Raw genomic sequence first — 23,543 nt, forward strand, 5'->3', positions numbered from 1 at the left:
AACAGGTTTCTAAACAGCTTCACCCACCCTCAGGCTGCAGCTGCTGTTTGCAGCCTCGATGAGTCCATGGGCCATGTACATATTCAGTGTGAGAGGTTGCAATCCCTGTATAGTTACCTAAAGCGGTTACACAGCTTTTGGTTACACTTCAGCCCCAGGCTCCTCATGTTTACATAGAAACATGATGTGGAGATGCCGGCGTTGGACTCGGGTGAACACAGTAAGAAGTCTCACAGCACCAGGTTAAAGTCCAACAGGTTTATTTTGTATTTGCTACCAAGTAAACCTGGTGAGACTTCTTACATAGAAACATACACAGAAAATAGAAGCTGGGAGTCGGCCGTTCGGCCCTTCGAGCATGCGCCGCCATTCATTATTGTCATGGCTGATTATCAAATTCAATACCCTGATCCCTGTCGCCCCAAGAGATTTATCTAATTGAAATCAGACTCTACTTCCACTTTTGAAGAACGTGAATTCAAAGATTCATGACCCTCTGAGAGAAAAACTTCTCATCTCTGTTTTCAATGGGCAATGCTGTTTTTTAAAACAGCGACTCCCTCGATTCTCCCCTGAGAGTAAACATCCTCTCCAGATCCAAAAGAGAAAATGCTGGAAAGTCTCAGCAGGTCAGGCAGCACCTTTTCTCCCCCTTTGCTTCCCCTTTCCCCCTTTTTCTCAATTTTGCCTCCCTCCAATCCACCCCCCCCCCCCCCCCCCCATCTTCATCCATCACAACTTCTTCAGCTTCTCTGCTGTTTGGCCATTCACGCTTTCTATTCTCTCTATGGACTGCCATTAGCATCCTTTCCCCTGGTTCCTGTGGCTTGGACCCATCTTTCATTCCCTCACAGTGTAAACATCTCCCACTTTCTATGCCTTTTTTATGCTTTGACAAAAGGTCATCTGGACTCGAAGCTTCAGCTCTTTTCTCTCCCCCACAGATGCTACCAGACCTGCTGAGATTTTCCAGCATTTTCTCTTTTGGTTTCAGACTCCAGCATCCGCAGTAATTTGCTTTTACCCTTCTCTCCATATCCACCCTGTCAAGAGTTTTCAGAATCTTGAAGGTTTAAATTAAGTTGCCTCTTACTCTTTTGAAGTCGAGCAGAAGCTAAACTCGAGCAGAGACTGTCTCACTGCTCCTCATCAGACAATCCACCTATTCCAGGTGTTAGTCTACTAAACCTACTATGAACTGCTTCTCATAAAGCAGTTAAAGAATAATATGCACTCATATTTTTCCTTAAATAAGGAAACCGATAATGTACACACTGCTCCAGATATGTCTAACCAATGCCCTGTGCAACTGAAACATAACTTCACTGCTTTTACTCAATTCCCCTCATAATAAATAATAGCTTTCTGAATTACTTGTACCTGAGATAATATTGCGATTTTCTATCGTGATGGATTTTGGACACTTTTTCTTAAACAGGGGGTTAGAAAGGGAGGATTTACACACAAGCTCAAACCAAGAGTTGTCTCTTCTGATATGGGCTTTCTGAATGGGATAAGTCGGAGGATGTGAATGGAATGTTTCCACTTGTTGGTGTTTCCAATACTGGGAACCATGAACAGACAACAGAGATGAATAAATCAAACAGGAGGAGATATTTATTTCTTGTTAGAATATGGAACTCACTGCGACTGGAAGTGGTTGAGACAAATACTTTAGATGCTTTAAAAAGGAAACCAGATGAGAACATGAGAGAAAAGGGATTAAAAAGTTGAGTTGAGGTGAGCAGAATGAGAGGAGATTTGTGTGGATTAGAAATTCCAGTACAGATCAGGGCAGGGGTGGGGGGGTGAGGGGTGGCGGCGGAGGCAGTGGCACAGTGGAACTATCACTGGACTAGCAATCCAGAGACCCAGGATAATGTTCTGGGGACCTAGGTTCGAATCCCACCACAGCAGATGGTGAAATTTAAATTCAATTAAAAGTCTGATGATGACCATGAAACCATTGTTGATTGTCGTAAAAGCCCATCTGGTTCACTGATGTCCTTTAAGGATGGAAATCTGCTGGCCTTAACTGGTCTGGCCTACATGTAACCCACAGCAATGTGGTTGACTCTCAAATGCCCTGTGAAATGGAGGGCAGTTGGGGATGGGCAATAAATGCTGTCCCAGTCGGCGACGCCCACACCCCGTTAAAAATGAATTTAAAAATTAGACTGGCCTGTTTGTGTTTTGTGTATCTCATGTATTCATAGAATCTCTACAGTGCAGAAGGAGGCCTTTCAGACCATCCCACCCAGGCATATTCCGTAACCCCACATATTTACCCTGCTTATCTCCCTAACCTACACATCTTGGGACAGAAAGGGGCAACCACCTAACCCACACATCTTTGGAGAGTGGGAGGAAACTGGAGCACCCGGAGGAAACCCACACAGACACGAGGAGAATGCGCAAACTCCAGACAGACAGGTAACCAAGGCCACAATCGAACCCAGGTCCCTGGTGCTGTGAGGCAGGAGTACGAACCACTCTGCCATCCATGTAATTCTTTGTAAACTTATTTTGCAGGAAATTGAAGAGAAGGATCTGCAGTCTGGATGATCGAATCTCACGTCAGACAGAGTCAATCGGTTCATCGGGATCTGAAGATTTGTACATCTGAAGGGATTTAATTGACCATCTCAGTTGGAAACTGGTGAGAATCTGTTTCCTTGCTTCTCCTGTGGGAAGGGATTGATACAGCTGGGAAACATGCTGACACGACAGCGAGCTCGCAATAGTGAGAGTTCATTCACCTGCTCCGTGTGTGGGAAGAAATTCATGTGTTCGTCCAACCTGCTGGCTCACCAACTCGATCACATTGATGAGAAGCCTCTTCAAAGCTCTGACTCTGAGGACAGCGTTGAGACGCCTGAGGAACAGGCCCAACACCAGCTCCTTCACACTGACGAGAGACCGTTCAGCTGCTCCCACTGCGGGAAGAGGTTCAGCCAGTCCTCCCGCCTTGCAGAGCACCAGCTCCTTCACACACACGAGAGACCGTTCAGCTGCTCTCACTGTGGGGAGTCGTTCGGCGACTCAGTGCATCTCACTGAGCATCAACCAGTTCATACCAAGGACAGGCCATTCAGCTGCTCCCAGTGTGGGAAGAGATTCACTCAGTCCTCCCACTGCACCGTTCACCAACTGGTTCATTCTCAGAAGAGACATTTTAAATGTTTTAAATGTGAGAAGACCTTCAAAAGAAGGATTAGTCTGCTGAGACACCAGGACACTCACACTGGGGAGAAGCCGTACCCCTGTTCTGTTTGTGGGAAGAGATTCGCTCATTCATCTCATCTTCTGACACACAAGCGAGTTCACACTGGGGAGAGGCCTTTCCTCTGCTCCCTGCGTGGGAAGGGATTCACTCGATTTTCACACCTTTTGACACACAAGAGTATTCACACTGGAGGGAAACCATTCACCTCCTCAATGTGTAGAAAGGAAGAAGTTCAATCATCTGACCAGCTGACACACCAGCGAGTTCACACTGGGGAGAAGCTGTTCACCTGCTCGGTGTGTGGGAAGGAATTCACTCGGTCTTACTATCTTCTGAGGCACCAGCGAGTTCACACTGGGGAGAGGCCATTCCTCTGCTCCGTGTGTGGGAAGATGTTTCATTGTTCATCCCATCTTGTGATACACGAGCGTGTTCACACAGGGGAGAGGCCTTACGTTTGCCCTGTGTGCGGGAAAGCATTTGCTTCTTTACAACACCTGCTGAAACATCGGCCTGTTCACACCGGGGAGAGGGCGTTCATCTGCTCCGAGTGTGGGAAGGCTTTCACCGAGTCATCCAGCCTCCGGACACACCGCCGCACTCACACAGGGGAGAAGCCGTTCTCTTGCTCCATTTGTGGCAAGAGATTCACCCAGTCATCTGACCTGCTGAGACACCAATACATTCACACAGGGGACAGGCCGTTCACCTGCTCTGTGTGTGGGAAGGGATTCATTGGTTCATCCCGCCTGCAGACACACCAGCGAGTTCACACCGGGGAGAAGCCGTTCACCTGCTCTGTGTGTGGGAAGGGATTCACTCAGGTATCCAGCCTGCAGAGACACCAGCGAGTTCACACTGCGACAGAACCGTTCACCTGCTCTCAGTGTGGGAAGGGATTCACTGATCCATCCCACCTGCAGAGACACCAGCGAGTTCACACTGGGGAGAAGCCGTTCACCTGCTCTGTGTGTGGGAAGGGATACACTCAGGTATCCAACCTGCAGAGACACCAGCGAGTTCACACTGGAGAGAGGCCGTTCCTGTGCTCTGTGTGTGGAAAGGGATTCGCTCAGTCGTCTAGCCTGCTGAGACACCAACGCATTCACACCGGGGAGAAGCCGTTCACCTGCTCTGTGTGTGGGAAGGGATTCACTGATTCATCCTATATGCTGAAACACCAGCGAGCTCACACTGCGACAGAACCGTTCACCTGCTCCCTGTGTGGGAAGGGATTCACTGATCCATCCCGTCTGCAGAGACACCAGCGAGTTCACACTGGGGCAAAACCTTTCAACTGCTCCATGTGTGGGAAGGGATTCACTGATCCATCCCGCCTGCAGAGACACCAGCGAGTTCACACTGGGGCAAAACCGTTCAACTGCTCCATGTGTGGGAAGGGATTTACTCAGTATTACAGCCTGCTGAAACATAGACGACTTCATGTGTGACCGGCAACGTTGGATTCTGTTGTTTCTGCGCCCTGAGATAAACAATAACAATTGGATCAATAGAGGAGGCAGTGGCACAGTGGGATTATCACTGGACTCAGGGTAATGCTCTGGGGACCCAGGTTCGAATCCCACCACAGGCAATGGTGAAATTTGAATTCAATTAAAATCTCGAATTAAAAGTCTAATGACAAACCTTAACCATTGTTGATCGTTGTCAAAACCACTCTGGTTCAGTCATGTCCTTTCGGGAAGGAAACCTGCCATCCTTACTTGGTCTGGCCTACATGTGACTCCAGACCCACAGCAATGTGGTTGACTCTCAAATGCCCTCTGAAATGGAGGGCAGTTAGAGATGGGCAAGAAATGCTGGCCCAGCCAGTGACGCCTATATCCAGTAAAAATTAATTTAAAAAAGTTCCTCAGTATCTCAGTAACCTCCTCCAGCCCCACAACACTCTGTGTAAATACAAGTTGTTGCTGATTATGCCCTGAGATAGAAAATGTGAACCCGATTCCCCTCGTCCACCAACACAGCAACTTCTTCATAAAAATTGAAGCACATGGGATTGGGGCGAATGTATTGAGATTGAAAACTTGTTGGCAGACAGGAAATAGAGTAAGATTAAACAGGTCTTTTTCCAACTGGCAGGCAGTGATTATTGGGGTAATGCAGGATCAGTGCTGAGACCCCAGCTAGTCACCTGCCATGGGTCTGCTGTTTTATTCCCCCTGTTTATTATGCATCATTTCTAAATTGCTGCTTCTTAATATTCTGATTTAAAACCATGGATAAGCTCAAACCACTTTTGGATAACCTGTGACTCCCTGATCAAGAATCTTACCGACCACTGCATGCCATTCTGGTCACCGTATTATAAAAAAGATATCTCTGCACTGGAGAAGGGTACAGAGATGATTTTGAATGATGATACCAGAAATGTAGAAAGCAGCTCACCACCACCTTCTCAAGGTCAATCAGAGGTTAGCAATAAATGCTGGCCAAGCCAGCGATGTCCACATCCCATAAATGATTTTGAAACTGTGTGTTTGGTTATCCATCAGGAAAGGATTGACACGCTCACGCTTTCTTGAAAAATTAAGGCTGAGGAGTAACCTAATAGAGGGCTTCAAAATTATAAAAGGTTTTGAAATAATGTTTCTTCTTTTGGAGAAAGGCAAAACTGGAGACCATCAATACAAGACAGTCGCCAAGAAACCCAATAGGAAATCCAAGATAAATTTCTCCACCCAAAGAGTGGTGAGAATATGGAAATCATGACCACAGGGAGTGAAATGAACAGCATCGATGTCTTTCAGGGAATGCTCAACAAGTATTTGTGTGTGATTTTATAATTCATTCAGGATTTATTTCAAAAAATCTAAGAACAATAAAGTAACAGGAGATATTTTGAGGCATCTGAGAGTCTGTGTGTGTGAGGGTGTCTGTGAGTGTCTGTGTTACTTCTCATTGGTTTCACACCAACCTTCCTCTTTCTGAGCAGACATTCTGGCCCCTGATAAACCCATTGAGTGATTTGAATGGTACAATTCAGAGATTCTTCGTCCAGGGTGAAACCACAGGCTGACTGTGTGCTGTGTAAAACCAGACATCTACACAACCTAATCCCACTTCTCCTGGAACAACGTGAAGTGACTACAATTTTCCAGATTGATTTTTTTGCTCTCAATATTCTTTCAGATAATTCATAAATTCCATGAGTACGTTATCCTTTAACACACCTGTGGTGTCCAGTTTAAATACTTCCCTCAGTCTGACCAACACATAGCAATGGGATTGCCACTATTACAGGAATCCATTCTGTAAATCTGATTCCAAGGTTCTCTGGAGTAATGCAGTGATCCAGACTTTCCCACTTAACACCAATCCATATCCCTATCTGAGTTCCAGATTTTAACATGATTTTTCAAAACACAGGCAGCAGGGTGGCACAGTGATCAGCAACGCCAGGGACCTGAGTTCAATTCTGGGCTCAGGTATTACAAGTAAGCTTACATTAACACTGCAATGAAGTTACTATGAAAATCCCCTAGTCGCCACACTCGGCGCCTGTTTGGGTACACTGAAGGAGAATTTAGCACAGCCAATGCACCTAACCAGCATGTCTTTCAGACTGTGGGAGGAAACCTGAGCACCCGGAGGAAACCCATGCAGATACGGAGAGAACATGCGAACTTCACACAGACAGTCACCCAAGACCGGAATTGAACCGGATCCCTGGCACTCTGAGGTAGCAGTGCTAACCACTGTGCCACAGCTCTCTGTGTGGAGTTTGCACGTTCTCTCTGTGTCTGCATAGGTTTGCTCAGAGTGCTCCAGTTTCCTCCCACACTCCCAAGATGTGCAGGTTAGGTGGATTGGCCATGGCAAATTGCCTCTTAGTGTATGGGTTAGGGGTAAGCCGAGGAAGAGTCGGTGAGACTCGATGGGCTGACTGGCCTCTTTCTCCACTGTAGTGATTCAAGAAGAAACATTGTTTAAGATCTTTGAACCTGATTCAGCATACCTCTCCCTCACAGCACATGAATTTTTCTCTCAGATCAGTTGTTCCTTTATAGTCTGTGTTGTTCTGAATGATGACAGTATTAACCTTATCCAAACCTGCCCTAACCCTCTTGTCGGTTCATTTACTGAAACAAGGGTCTGTTGTTTTAATGGTGACAATCCCTGTCTGCTCAGTTATTCCTTTAACTCAGCCCTACAATTGTTGTGAATTGCTCTCTCATGCTCCCACATTTCAGTGACAAATGTTGATCTGTTTGCTCCGAACCCACTGGGCTCCATCTGTTTAAAGCCACAAACAGAAAGGTCCAGTTTTCTCCTGGAGTTTGACACAGAGCAACTTTTAAAATGAAGGCAGCACTGCTGCCTCACAGCGCCAAAGACCCGGGTTCGATTCCCGGCTTGGGTCACTGTCTGTGTGGAGTTTGCACATTCTCCCTGTGTCTGCGTGAGTTTCCTCCGGTTTCCTCCCACAGTCTGAAAGACGTGTTGGTTAGGTGCATTGACCCGAATAGGTGCCGGAGTGTGGCGACTAGGGAAATTTTACAGTAACTTCATTGCGGTGTTAATGTAAGCCTACTTGTGACTGATAAATAAACTTTACTTTGATGCAGAGTTTCAGCCAATGAGGGAGCTCCAGGCTCTCCCCGCCCCCCGCCATTCACTCCCATTGGTTGGAGGAACAGCCACTCCCGCTCGGTCCTCCAGCCCCGCCCCTCATTCACTCCGATTGGTTGGAGGACCAGCCGCTCCCGCTCGGTCCTCCAGCCCCGCCCCATCTTCCTATTGGTCCGGAGCTGCCGTCAATCAATCCCCGGGCATTGTGAACGGGAGCATGCGCAGTGCCGATACTGGAGCGATGTTGTTGGAGGGAAATTGACAGCGATTCAGATTCAGAAACTGGAGGTGAGCGGGAGGAATGGGGCCGGTATTTGGGTTTGAGAGGGTAAATAAACACCCTGTGGAGGCTGGGAATCCAGAACTGGCAGCTACAGACCCCCTGTTCGCATTGTTCAACCCCAGTTGCATTTCTACAGCAACTTTCAGGACCACAGGATCTCCGAAAGCATTTTGCAGCCAATGAAGTAGATTTGAAGTGTAATCTAACAGATCATTATATTGTAATGGTTGGATCAGATAACATCTTACATTTACAGACTTGCATTTACATAGCATCTTACACATCCACAGTAAGTCCCAGAACATTTTACAGCCATTCTGAAGTGTAGTCACTGTTGTAATTTAGGAAATGTGGCAGCCAATTTACACACAGCAAGAGCCCACAAACAATGTCTGTTGATGTGTTTTTAGTGATGTTGATTGATAGATATTGGCCTGGACTCGGGATAATTCCCCTGCTCTTCCTCAAAATAGTGGGCATGGGATACTCAGTAATTTGATAAAGTGGATTCAACATTGGCTCAGTTGTAGAAGACAGAGGGTGATGACAGAAGGCTGCTTTAGTAACTGGAGGCCAGGGTCCAGTGGCGAGCCCCTATTATCATTTATATAAATGACATAGATGACTATGTGGGGGATAGGATTGGTAGGTTTGAGGATGATACAAAGATTGGCCAGGTGATCTGCCCAAGACCGCAAGGAACTACAAAAGGTCGTGAATGGAGCCCAATACATCACGCAAACCAGCCTCCCATCCATTGACGCAGCTACACTTTCCGCTGCCTCGGCAAAGCAGCCAGCATAATTAAGGACCCCACGCACCCTGGACATTCTCTCTTCCACCTTCTTCATTCGGGAAAAAGATACAAAAGTCTAAGGTCACGTACCAACTGACTCAAGAACAGCTTCTTCCCTGCTACTGTCTGACTTTTGAATGGACTTACCTTGCATTAAGTTGATCTTTCTCTACGCCCCAGCTATGACTGTAACACTATATTCTGCACTCTCTCGTTTCCTTCTCTATGAATGGTATGTTTTGTCTTATAGCGTGCAAGAAACATGTGACAATAACAAATCAAATCAAATCAAAATCAGTGAGGGTGAGTGTCTTGGGCTACAGGAAGATATGGACAGAATGGTCAAATGGGCAGATAAGTGGTAGGCTGAGTGTGAGGCGATACACTTTTTGGAAGGAGTAATTTGACAAGGAAAAATTCAGTGAACAGCATGACACTAGTAAGCTCTGTGGAACAAAGGGACCTGGGTGTGATTGTCCATAGATCTCTGAGGAGAGAAGTGTATGTTAGTAGGCTGGTGAAAAAGGCATGTAGGACACTTGCCTTTATCAATTGAGGTATAGATTACAAAAGCAAGGAAGTCATGTTGGAGTTGCATAGAACTGTGGTGAGGTCACTGCTAGAATACTGTGTGCAGTTCTGGTCGCCACATTATAAGAAGGATGTGATTGCATTGGAGGGGGTGCAGAGGAGATTTACCAGTGAAGGTGAGTTACAGATGAGAGGGACAGTATCAAAAGAGAGAACCATTGACAATATTAGATAATGTGGGGAAGTTGGGTTATCAGTGGTTTAGAGGGTAAAGGGAGAAGAAGGGAGGTCTCATGGACAAGATGAGCAGTGAGAGGGTTTGATGGGAGATAGCAGAGGAATTGGAGAAAGATGTGAGTTCAGTACTTGGAGAAAGGGAAATTTCAGAGAGAGTTTTGTCTGGTGGTCCAGTGGAAGGGAGGGAAGCAGCAGAGGCAGCTGATCAGATTGTCTCAATCTTAGAGACAAAGAAGCTCCACGAGCTCCTCACACTTGTTGTTGAAGATGAGGATGGAGGAGACGGGAGAGAGGCCCTTCAAAAGGAGAACCATTCACACATTTTTAAAAAAGACAACAGACAATACATTAACACAAAGACGGTGTATTTGAATTTTGTGCAGAATATTCGCCTCTATAACTGGCCTGAAGTTTATTAACATCAGCAGGTGCAGACCATAATGTGACTGACAACAACATCCAATCTCCAGTTATTTATGAACTTGCTGGTGTCTCAGCAATGCGGATGACTGAGTGAATCTCTTCCCACACTTGGAGCAGGTGAATGGTCTCTCCCCGGTGTGAACCCGCTGATGGACAGTGAGATGAGATGATCGCCTGAACCCAGTCCCACAGTGAGAGCATCTGAATGGTTTCTCGTCAGTGTGAACTTGTTGATGGGACACCAGTTCCTGAGAGGTTTTAAAACATTTCCCACACTTCAGACACTTAAACGGTCTCTCATCAGTGTGGCCTCTTTGGTGTGTAATTAGGATGGATGAATTAACAAATCCCTTCCCACACTGGGAGCAGGTGAATGGTCTCTGCCTCGTGTGAACTTGCTGGTGTGTCAGCAGGGTGGATTTGTGAGTGAATCCCTTTCCACACTCAGAGCAGGTGAATCGTTTCTCCCCGGTGTGAACTCGCTGGTGTGTCAGCAGCGTGGATGACTGAGTGAATCCCATCCCACACACAGAGCAGGTGAATGGTCTCTCCCCAGTGTGAATTAGTTTGTGTTTAATCAGGGTGGATGACTGAGTGAATCCCTTCCCACACAAAGAGCAGGTGAATGGCCTCTGCCCAGTGTGTGTGCGCTGGTGATTTTGCAGGGTGGATAACTTAGTGAATCCCTTCCCGCAGTCCGAGCAGGTGAACGGCCTCTCCCCGGTGTGACCACGCCGATGGGTTTCCAGCTGGGATGGGTAATTGAATCCCTTCCCACAGACCCCACATTTCCACGGCTTCTCCCCATCATGACTGCATTTATGTTTTAACAGGCCAGATGATTGGTTGAAGTCTTGTCCACAAACGGAACACGAGTAAGGTTTCTCCCCACTGTGAACGGTGCTTTTTCCTTCCATGTTCAAAATCCGATGATATTCCGGTCACAAAGAATGAGGCGACTCTGTGAGATCCTGATGTGGAATTTGGTTTCAGTTTCCCAACTGCAAATCCTAATCTTCTAAGACACGATGAAATTGATTTAAAACAGAAAAAAAGGGAGTGAGAGAGAACACACAAAAACAGGTTGTGAAATTGAGCTGAATGAATGGGGTCATTTGTGGGGCCGGCATTAAGAAAAAGTGGCCATGAAAGCTGCTGGATCGTCATAAAAACCCAACTGATTCACTCATGCTTCAGGGAAGGAAACCTGCCACCTGGTCTGGACTGACACATGAACCAATATCTATCGAAGGGGTGAGAGAGGTGGAAGAAGCAGAGGGTGAAGGAGAGGGTTTCTCTACATCTACATCCTGACCAGAACTCTGACAGAATCTCCTAATATCTCAACCTCCACCATTTAGCTGGACCAGGGTAGTAGGTGCATGTGAAGATCATCACCTCCTAGTTCCCCTCCAACTCATACAACATCTTGACTTGTCTGACATCAATTACTGCATGAGCAGAATTTTCCAGCATTTGAATATCGGGAAGACTGGAGTCACTGTCTTCAGTCCCCACTACAAACTTCACCACCCTCACAACTGACTCCGCCCTCTCCATGTTAAATATCTGAATAAGTTGTTCACAACCATGGTGTCTTACTTGAGAAGAGTTTTAGACCACATATCCACATCATCACCAAAATCATCTATTTTCATAGAAATCATAGAAACCCTACAGTGTAGAAACAGGCCATTCGGCCCATCGAGTCTGCACCGACCACAATCCCACCCAGGCCCCACCCCCATATTCCTACACATTTTACCCACTAATCCCTCTAACCTACACATCTCAGGACGCTAAGGGACAATTTTAACATGGCCAATCAACCTAACCCGCACATCTTTGGTTCCCCCCACCTCAGTAACATCCCCCAACTCTGCCTTAGCCTCAGTTAATCATAGAATCTCTACAGTTCAGAAGGAGGCCATTTGGCCCATAAAGCCCACACCGCCAACAATCCCACCTTGGCCCTATCCCCATCGCCCCATGTATTTACCCTGCTAAACCCTGACACTATGGGGCAATTTAGCATAGCCAATCAACCTAATCCACACATCTTTGGAGTATGGAAGGAAACCGGAGCACCTGGAGGAAACCCACGCAGACACGGGGAGAATGTGAAGACTCCACACAGACAGTGACCCAAGCTGGGAATCGAACCCGGGTCCCTGGCACTGTGAGGCAGCAGTGCTAACCACTGTGCCACCATGTCGCTGCAGAAACCATCATCCATTCCTGTCTTACCTCTAGACTAAACAATTCCAATACAGTTCCAACCGGCCTCCAACATTAAGCAACCCCCTCCAAACCATCCTAAACTGTCCATATGCTTTCTCACACCAAATCATGTTCACCCATCGCCCCTATGCTTGCTGATCTACAAATGCTTCCTTTTAAGAAGCATCAGAATTTTAAAATTCTCATCTTTGTTTTCCTCCATGGTTACAATCATTCCTGTGTCTGTAATCTTCTCCAGCCACACACTCCTCTGAGATCTCAACGATAATCTAATTCCTCTTGAGCATTCTCAGTTTTAATCATTATACCATTACAAATCATCCTTTCGGTTGCACAGGCCACAAGCTCTGCAATCTCTTCTTTAAATCTCTCTGCCTGTCCATCACCTGTGCTTTCTTTAAAACCCACCTCTTTGACCAAACCTTTGGTCACCTGTCCTAATATGGCTCAGTATCAAATATCACAGTATAATATTTGTGAGAAAATGTCTGAGGCTGTTTTATTATGTTAAAGACACAATATGAATATAAATGATTGCAACTGCCCTGATATCGTTGTTCTCATCAGTAAGAAATTGGAAGTGAAAGGGTAAAGCAGTTTGATGGTCAAATTATTCACATTCTGTCAGTGGTAATTTTGGGGCGGCACGGTAGCACAGTGGTTAGCACTGCTGCTTCACAGCTCCAGGGACCTGGGTTCGATTCCCGGCTTGGGTCACTGTCTGTGTGGAGTTTGCACATTCTCCTCGTGTTTGCGTGGGTTTCCTCCGGGTGCTCCGGTTTCCTCCCACAGTCCAAAGATGTGTGGGTTAGGTTGATTGGCCATTCTAAATTGCCCCTTAGAGTCCTGGGATGCATAGATTAGAGGGATTAGTGGGTAAAATATGTAGGGATATGGGGGTAGAGCCTGGGTGGGATTGTGGTCGGTGCAGACTCGATGGGCCGAATGGCCTCTTTCTGTACTGTAGGGTTTCTATGATAATTCCAAAACATTGCCCCAAACAAAGATGGCGACTGCGCATGCGCCGTGTTGCTCGTGCGCCGACTGAAGACGGCGACTGCGCACGCGCCGTGTTGCTGGTGCGCCGACTGAAGACGGCGACTGCGCATGCGCCGTGTTGCTCGTGCCCTGATGACGATGGCCCTGATGGGTCTGGAACTGGGAGAATGCTGAGGCCCTGCTCTGCGCTGAGGGCCGGGACCATCCTCTGATATCGCTCAGTTCTTTTTAAGAGTTCGCAGTTTACGTAACATGTTTACGACGCCTCTCCAAACCCCCGCCTGGTCTATCGCGTCCTCCGCCCCGCCATTCCCACCTTTACTGATTGTGGATCCGAGAAAGAATGTCTTCGCCGCCATTAATCACACTGCGCATGCTTCACTCAGCCCCGCCCCTCATTCACTCCGATTGGTCGGAGGACCAGCAGCTCCCTCGCGACCGTCCAGCTTCCTCTCCTTCTATTGGCCAGGACCTGCCGTCAATCAGTCCCCGGGCATTGTGAGGTGTCGGGTGAGAGGTCAGTGCCGAGGGGCGGGGTTTACAATGAACATTCTCCACTCTCCCTGTCCACCGCTTCCGGCTTCTCCCCACAAACCATCTCCAACAAAGAGAGAAGGGGACACACTGACCGAGTGACAATGTCACTGCATTAGTAATCCAGAGAGACAGCACAATGTTCTGGGGACAGGGCTTCAAATCCATTCAATTAATACAATTTACAATTTAAAGTTCGTCTCAGTGATGGTGACTGAGGCTTCTCTGAGAAAATCTCCACACATTCCATTCTGGGCACAAGATTCAGATTCCTGTTTTGTCACAAGATATGAATGAAGTTATGTTCAGTTTGTTATTTTTGTTAAAATTGGGTTTTTTTGTTAAATTTGTCAAAAATTTGACAAATGGTACAGTGGTTAGCACTGCTGCTTTTCAGCGCCAGGGACCCGGGTTCAATTCCCAGATTGGGTCTGTGTGGAGTTTGCATGTCCTCCCTGTGTCTGCGTGGGTTTCCTCCGGGTGCTCCGGTTTCCTTCCACAATCTGAAAAATGTGCTGGTTAGGTGCATTGGCCATGCTAAATTCTCTCTCAGTGTACCCGAACAGGCGCTGGAGTGTGGCGACTAGGGGATTTTCATGGTAACTTCATTGCGGTGTTAATGTAAGCCTACTTGTGACTAATAAATGGACTTTACTTTAAAAGGATCTGGAAAAAATTATCTAAAACTTAATTTGGATATCCAGAGAGTGTGTGGGATGGGAATTTACAGATTTGGGGGAACAAGAGAGGATAAAATGTTCCAGAGAAACTAGAATTGTTTGTTCAGAGTTTCTGTCTTGGACTGACATTTGGTTACATTTGTAAACCCCATTTACAGCATATTAGAAGCTGAGGATTTGTGGAGAAAATATTCAAGTAAGGATCAATTCAGAGTCAAAGTCATTTGGGGAATGAAAGTGAAAAATATTCCACCAAATGAGAACTGTCTGTTCTGAATTTCTATCTTGTACTGACAGTGCTGACCTTTTAAACTCCTTTATCAGGTTATTAGAAGCAGAGGATTTGGAGATAGGAAATGCAAACCAAACGTCACATCAACATCTGATACTCAATGAATCAGAGTGTGAGTATCATTGGCCTTTGAATGTGGTGGGAAGATTGTTTTAACAAGTTGCATAGCCTTTAAAATATTTCAACATTTGAAGCAGATAGAATCCACGTGTACTGTGTACGAGGCTTGAACTTATCAACCAGCCTGGAGAGAAACAAGGATACCAGCACCACAGAGAAACCGGGTAAATGTGGGGATTGTGGAAAGGGATTCAAGTATCCATCCCTGCTGGAAATTCATCGACGCAGTCACACTGGAGAGAAACCATTCACCTGCTCTGTATGTGGGAAGGGATTCACTCAGTCAACCACTCTGCTGAGACACCAGCGATTTCACACAGGGGGAGAGACCGTTCCCCTGTTGTGTGTGTGGGAAGGGATTCACTCAGTCATCTGAGCTTCTGATACACTGGAGAGTTCATACTGGAGAGAAGCCATTCACCTGCTCTGTTTGTGGGAGGGGATTCACTCAGTTGTCCCAGCTGCTGACACACCAGCGAGTTCACACTAGGGAGAGGCCATTCACCTGCTCTGTGTGTGAGAAGAGATTCACTAATTCATCAAACCGGCTTACACATCAGTGAGTTCACACTGGCAAGAGACCATTCGTTTGTTCCATGTGTGAGAAAGGATTCACAACTTCATCCAACATTTTGACACACCAGCGAATTCACACCCGGGAGAAACCATTCACCTGTTCAGTGTGTGCAAGGGGATTCAGTCAGCTAGCCCACCTGCTGACACACCAGCAAGTTCACAAGTGACTGAAGGGTTTGGATTCCACTGATGTTGCTGGCGTTCACTGTACCCAGGACTGAACCATGTTCATTCTGACAATTCAGGTTTGTCTCTCTGATGTGACCAACCATAGTTCTGGCTGGAGTTTAAGATTCTAGTTAGTTAGCTGATTGTGTTCTTGGGCCTGCAGCCTCCCTTTAAGAATATGTGTCTGTGATCATTCAGAGAAATCCACCAGCAATCAGTTTGCCACAAATATTGAACTTTTACTTCAATCCTAAATTGATCTTTGGTTCAAACTCAACAATTCAGTGTCTGAGAGGTTCTACTGATGAACATCTCCAATTAGAAAGTGCTGATTAATCCTTGCTGACAATTCTTACTGACCTGCGCATTACACACAGTGAGAGCTCCGTTATCCCCCAGAAAGAAGGGGAATGGGAATTGGTGGAGAATCAAGCGTTCCCAAATGTTACCCCTCCCGTCTGGTACAGAAATCCCCTCGGCTCGGAAATGAAGACAGGTCTAATTGAAATAACAAACTTGTGTATATCTTTTATGAAAAAGGGGCTACAAAATCATCAGATAGGAGAGATTGGTGTCAATCTTATTGAGTAAACAAGTAAACTAAATCAAATTAACTGAGGGGAGGGGATTGGTGTCAGTGACTGTGGGGTTTATATCAGACAGGAGGAGATTGGTGTCAGTCACTGTGGAGGTTTATATCATGATGTGGAGATGCCGGCGTTGGACTGGGGTGAACACAGTAAGAGTTTTAACAACACCAGGTTAAAGTCCAACAGGTTTATTTGGTAGCAAACACCATAAGCTTTCGGAGCGCTGCTCCTTCATCAGATGGAGTGGATATCTGCTCTCAAACAGGGCACAGAGACACAGAATCAAGTTACAGAATAGTGATTAGAATGCGAATCCCTACAGCCAACCAGATCTTAAAGATACAGACAATGTGGGTGGAGGGAGCATTAAGCACAGGTTAAAGAGATGTGTATTGTCTCCAGACAGGACAGCCTGCAAGTCCAGGAGGCAAGCTGTGGGGGTTACTGATAATGTGACATAAATCCAACATCCCGGTTTAGGCCGTCCTCATGTGTGCGGAACTTGGCTATCAGCTTCTGCTCAGCGACTCGGAGAGTTCACCAGCTGCATGAGGAAAGGGATTAACTGGCTCGTCCCATTCAGTGACACAGTCGGACAGTCACACTGAGAAAGGGTTCAGACACTTCCTGACTCTGAAGGGATTTATTCAGCTTTCCCGCCTGTTAACATCCCAGTTTAAAAACCAAATGATTTCTTGCACAATCAGTTGTGGGATGGAGGAGAGTCAGTGTGTGGACGAGGAAGATTCACAAACACTCCCCTCAGGCTGCAAATCCCAAATCCACATTTTCCCCATTTGCGTTGGCAGCTCTGGGCATTGCCCAGGTGATGGCCCCAGGTTAACAGCTGCCATCCTCATAGGGGGCCATGAGCAGCTGGTCACATGTGCACATATTAATCTGACTTTTCACTGCACCTTCGCTCTGACTGAAACACTATAATCTGCACCCTTTCCTTCTCCCTTATGTACTCTATGAATGGTATGTTTTGTCTGCACAGCACGCAAGAAACAATACTTTTCACATGTGACAAAAAATCAAATCAATGTGTCATCATCCTGGGCTAGGAACCGGGAGAAGGGAACATAGAACAGTACAGCACAGAACAGGCCCTTCGGCCCACGATGTTGTGCCGAGCTTAATCTGAAACCAAGAATGTTGTGAATTTCCCAGAATTGTTACAACACAGAAAGAGGCCATTTGGCCCATGTGTCTGTGCTGACTCTTGGAATGAGCAATTCATGGAGAGCTATTCCCCTGTCTCCTCCCTGCAACTCAGTTCATTTGTCCCCTTCAGATAACCAAATTCAGAGTTTGTATCCTGGACTGACAGTGATGGATTTTGGAAACTCCTTTTACAGGGGGCGAGAAGGGGAGGATTTACATATAGCAAACGCAAAGCAAGAGAAATATTTGTTCGGAATGTTCTCCTGTCCTTACATTGACAGCTTTTTTACACACCTTTTTCGACAGGAAGTTGCAGTCGGAAAACACGTCAATATCTGACAAATTCACTCGATTTATCAGGATCTGAATATCTTTGACCTTTGAATGTGGAAGGAGAAACGTTTGTTCTGTCTGTGGGAAAAGATTCCAAACATCAGTGTGACTGGAAAAATACACACACCCGAGTGAGAGTGTTCCAGTGAACTGACTGTGGAAAGACTTTTAACCAGTTACACAGCCTGAAAAACCATCACACCATTCACAGTGGGGAGAGATTGTACATGTGTTCTGTAGGTAAACAAGAATCAAAGTAATCATCCATCTTGAAGAGACACAAAGACATCTTAACCATGGATAAACCGTGGGAATGTAGGGACTGTGGGGAGGGATTCTGTTACCCATCCACACTGCAAATTCATCAACGCAGTCACACTGGGGAGAGACCATTCACTTGCTCTCAGTGTGGGAAGGGATTCACAAATTCATCTGACTTTCTGGCACACCAGCGAATTCACACAGGGGAGAGACCATTTATCTGCTCTGAGTGCGGAAAGGGATACACTCGGTCATCCCACCTGCTGATACACAAGCGAGTTCACACAGGGGAGAAGCCATTCACCTGCTCTGTTTGTGGGAAATGTTTTACAAATTCATCTGATCTTCTGACACACCAGCAAGCTCACACTGGGGCGAGACCATTCACCTGCTCCATCTGTCATAAGAGATTCACTCGGTCAACACTCCTCACTGCACACCAACTTGTTCACACTAACAATAGACCTTTTAAATGTTCTGACTGTGAGAAGAGCTTTAAAAGCAGGCGTGAAGTGCTGTCACACCAACGGACACACACTGGGGAGAGGCCATTCACCTGCTCCGAATGTGGGAAGAGATTCACCAATTCATCCAACTTTCTGAGACACCAGCGAGTTCACACTGGGGAGAGGGTGTTTACCTGCTGTGTCTGTGGGAAGGGATTTGCTCAGTCAAACAACCTGGTTCGACACCAGCGTGTTCACAAGTGACTGTAGGAGTTGGATTCTGTCGTTATTGCTGATGTTAATCACATTCGGGACTAAACCATGTCCATTCTGACTGTTATGTTTTTTCTGCTGATAATTGAACTGAAGTTTAATATTCTGGATATATCTCACATTAATTAACTTTGGTTTAAACACATTGTTGTAGATTTTGTTTTTCCCACCTAAGTGTTTAACATCACCTGTCTGGACCTCAAGGACAATCCAGGGGAAGATCATACAGCAGGAACAGAACTTCAGCCTGGACACAGTCCAGGAGTACAATGACCATCAACATCTTGTACCTGTTGAATAAAATCAAACATAGCGTTTATCTTCCTTCGAGTTATCTGACTTTTTCATTTTGTACATTTCACACTGATCCCCGTGGTAACATAGATATTATGTTCCTTCTTCATTTCAACCCAGAACATCATATGGACCTTTACAATTAACTTCTCAGTCCCACTTCTTTCATCAATGCTTTCAACTTTAAATGTTCAATAGGTGATGCAGTAATGTAATGTTCTTGGTGGTTCAGGGGCAGTACCGATCTTCTCTACTGCCTGTAGCAGGGAGGGTGCTATGGTTTGTTGGGGTTTTTGTAGAAACTGGTCATGAGTCTATTGTGTAGCAATGGGGAGTGGGACCCTGGTGGAAAGCATAATCTGGATTGGCCGACCAATCATGAACTGAAATGGGCTGTGAACAGGGTTTTGAAAGGAGGGATATGAATGGTCATTTCGACACCAGGCGAGGCAGTGATCCAGTCATTGACCCTGAACAGATCATCAGCTCCCTTCTTGACAGCTTTTTTCAGTGTTGTTTCTCCAGAGTCATCTAGGATGTGCAGAATTATTGCATTAAGCACTAAATGATACTCTGTGTGCTTAAGTAACCAAATGAACCCTTAATGTCTGGACAATTGATTTTGATTTGATTTGATTTATTATTGTCACATATCAACATACAGTGAAAAGTATTGTTTCTTGCGCACTGTACAGACAAACCATACCGTTCATAGAGAAGGAAATGAGAGAGTGCAAAATGTAGTGTTACAGTCATAGCTAGGGTGTAGAGAAAGATCAACTTATGCAAGTAAGTCCATTCAAAAGTCAGACAGCAGCAGGGAAGAAGCTATTCTTGAGTCGGTCGGTACGTGACCTCAGACTTTTGTATCTTTTTCCTGATGGAAGAAGGTGGAAGAGAGAATGTCCAGGGTGCTTGGGGTCCTTAATTATGCTGGCTGCTTTGCTGAGGCAGCGGGAAGTGTATAGATGGAGTCAATGGATGGGAAGCTGGTTTGCGTGATGTATTGGGCTACAGTCACAACCTTTTGTTGTTCCGTGCGGTCTTGGGCAGAGCAGGAGCCATACCAAGCTGTGATACAACCAGAAAGAATGCTTTCTATGGTGCATCTGTAAAAGTTGGTAAGAGTCATAGCTGAGATGCCAAATTTCCTTAGTTTTCTGAGAAAGTAGAGGCGTTGATGGGCTTTCTTAACTATAGGAGCAAGTGTGTTTCAGAACTATCAACTGGAAAACTCATGTACTCTGGCACGAGAAAGAAACTGTTGATTCTGGAATCGAAGCCAGTCAGGGTATGGTCAGGGGCGGAGTGGTGAGTGGAGGGATGTTAATGTGCAGTTGGAAAAGTTTAGAAACCTCTGCTTAGTTGCAGAGGAGAGTAGGGGTTTAAATCACTTTGAGAAATGAAACATAGAGCATCTATTCAAAAGAATTAATGGGGGGCAAAATTATTTCATGTTCCCTGTTTCACTGGGCAATGGCGCTGTAGGTACCCAGCATTCGCTGCGGGTGTGAAAGTGCCCAATTCAGGCCACAGGAGGCCAGTGCGCAGTCGCGGTGCTGTATCTGGAGCATGCGCACTGTCACTTTGCTCGGAGCCCTGAGTGCGGGAGACGCTTCTTCCAGCGGGTGAGAATCAGTGGGGCGGAGGGGGGGAATGGAGCCGGGAGTCGGGGTGGGGCGGAGGGAGGAATGGAGCCGGGAGTCGGGGTGGGGAGGGAGGAATGGAGCTGGGAGTCGGGGTGGGGAGGAATGGAGCCGGGAGTCGCGGTGGGGAGGGAGGAATGGAGCCGGGAGTCGGGGTGGGGAGGGAGGGAGGAATGGAGTCGGGAGTCGGGGTGGGGAGGGAGGAATGGAGCCGGGAGTCGGGGTGGGGAGGGAGGAATGGAGTCGGGGTGGGGGGGGGGGGGGATGGAGCCGGGAGTCGGGGTGGGGAAGGGGGAATGGAGCCGGGAGTCGGGGTGGGGGGGGAGGAATGGAGCCGGGAGTCGGGGTGGGGGGGGGGGGGGATGGAGCCGGGAGTCGGGGTGGGGAAGGGGGAATGGAGCCGGGAGTCGGGGTGGGGAAGGGGGAATGGAGCCGGGAGTCGGGGTGGGGAGGGAGGGAGGAATGGAGCCTGGAGCCGGGAGTCGGGGTGGGGAGGGAGGAATGGAGCCGGGAGTCGGGGTGGGGGGGGGGGGATGGAGCCGGGAGTCGGGGGGGGGGGGGGGGGGATGGAGCCGGGAGTCGGGGTGGGGAAGGGGGAATGGAGCCGGGAGTCGGGGTGGGGAGGGAGGAATGGAGCCGGGAGTCATAAGAACATAAGAAATAGGAGCAGGAGTAGGCCATCTAGTCCCTCAAGCCTGCTCCGCCATTCAATAAGATCATGGCTGATCTGAAGTGGATCAGTTCCACTTACCCGCCTGCTCCCCATAACCCTGAATTCCCTTACCGATCAGGAATCCATCTTTCCGTGACTTAAACATGTTCAACGTGGTAGCCTCCACCACTTCAGTGGGCAGAGAATTCCAGAGATTCACCACCCTCTGAGAGAAGTTCCTCCTCAACTCTATCCTCAACTGACCCCCCTTTATTTTGAGGCTGTGCCCTCTAGTTCTGGTTTCCTTTCTAAGTGGAAAGAATCTCTCCACCTCTACCCCCTTCATTATCTTATATGCCTCTATAAGATCACCCCTCGGCCTTCTAAACTCCGAGTACAAACCTAATTTGCTCAATCTCTCCTCATAATCTACACCCCTCATCTCCGGTATCAACCTGGTGAACCTTCTCTGCACTCCCTCCAAGGCCAATATATCCTTTCACAAGTAAGGGGACCAAAACTGCACACAGTATTCCAGCTGCGGCCTCACCAATGCCTTGTACAGATGCAGCAAGACTTCTCTGCTTTTATATTCTATCCCCTTCGTGATAAATGCCAACATCCCATTTGCCTTCTTGATCACCTGTTGTACTTGCAGACTGAGTTTTTGCGACTCATGCACAAGGACCCCCAGGTCCCTTTGCACAGTAGCATGTTGTAATTTTTTTCCATTTAAATAATCATCCAATTTGCTATTATTTCTTCCAAAGTGAATAACCTCACATTTGCCAACGTTAGACTCCATCTGCCAGATCCTCGCCCACTCACTCAGCCTATTCAAATCTCTCTGCAGACTTTCCGCTTCCTCCACGCAATTCACTTTCCCACTTATCTTCGTGTCGTCAGCAAACTTTGTTACTCTACACTCAGTCCCCTCCTCCAGATCATCTATGTAAATAGTAAACAGTTGAGGCCCCAGTACTGATCCCTGCGGCACGCCACTAGTCACCATCCGCCAACCAGAAAAGCACCCATTTATTCCAACTCTCTGCTTCCTGTTGGATAGCCAATCCCCAATCCACACTAACACCCTACCCCAACTCCGTGTGCCCCAATCTTCTGCAGCAACCTTTTGTGAGGCACCTTATCGAATGCCTTTTGGAAATCCAAAAACACCACATCTACCGGTTCCCCTCCGTCAACCGCACTAGTCACATCTTCATAAAAATCCAGTAAATTTGTCAAACACGACTTTCCTCTCATGAACCCATGGTGCGTCTGCTTGATTCTTATCCAGATGGCCTGCTATTTCTTCTTTAATGATGGATTCCAGCATTTTCCCAACTACAGACGTTAAGCTAACCGGCCTGTAGTTACCTGCCTTTTGTCTACTTCCTTTTTTAAACAGCGGCGTAACAGTAGCCGTTTTCCCATCAGCTGGCACTACCCCAGAGTCCAGTGACTTTTGAAAAATAACCACTAACGCATCCGCTATTACCTCCGACATTTCTTTCAGTACCCTGGGATGCATTGCATCCAACCTAGAGAGACACAAGGATACCAACATCATGGAGAAACCGTGGAAATGTGGGGTCTGTGGGAAAGGATTCAGTTCTCCATCCCATCTGGAGGCTCATCGACGCAGTCACACCGGGGAACGGCCATTCACCTGCTCTGCGTGTGGGAAAGGATTTACTCGGTTATCCTGTCTTCAGACACACCACCTTGTTCATTCTGATAACAAACTTTTCACTTGCCCTGACTGTGAGAAGAGTTTTAAAAGGAAACCAGATTTGCTGACTCACCAACGTATTCACACTGGGCAGAGACCTTCTCTGTGTGTGGGAAGGGATTTACTCAATCATCCAACCTGCAGACACACCAGCAAGTTCACACTGGGGAGAGGCCATTCACCTGCTCCGAGTGTGAGAAGGGATTCATTCAGTCATCCCGCCTCCTGAGATACAAAGAAGTTTACACAGGGGAGAGGCCATTCACCTGTTCCCTGTGTGCGAAGAGATTCACTAATTCATCCCACCTACTGAGACACCAGCGGGTGCATAAGTGACAGCAGGGATTGGTTCTGCTGTGATTGCTGCTGTTAATCACATCCTGGACTGAACCATGTTCATTCTAACTTTTTCAGTTTGTTTCTGTTGATGTTGTACAAGACATTGGTAAG

At 47.0% G+C, this 23,543-nt stretch overlaps 1 protein-coding gene across 1 annotated transcript in view; it reads left to right on the top strand.

Moving 5' to 3' along the window:
• The first annotated feature begins 2,784 nt into the window (after positions 1 to 2,784).
• LOC144480891 (uncharacterized) overlaps positions 2,785 to 23,543 on the top strand; it is a 28,157-nt gene continuing 7,398 nt past the window's right edge. The window contains exons 1-3 of the mRNA XM_078200523.1: positions 2,785 to 3,372; positions 3,457 to 4,616; positions 18,109 to 18,748. Coding sequence (XP_078056649.1) covers positions 2,785 to 3,372; positions 3,457 to 4,616; positions 18,109 to 18,748 — 2,388 coding nt within the window. The remainder of the gene's footprint in view (positions 3,373 to 3,456; positions 4,617 to 18,108; positions 18,749 to 23,543) is intronic.

Source organism: Mustelus asterias, chromosome 30 (assembly GCF_964213995.1).
Source record: "Mustelus asterias chromosome 30, sMusAst1.hap1.1, whole genome shotgun sequence".
In the NCBI taxonomy this organism is placed as follows: domain Eukaryota; kingdom Metazoa; phylum Chordata; class Chondrichthyes; order Carcharhiniformes; family Triakidae; genus Mustelus; species Mustelus asterias.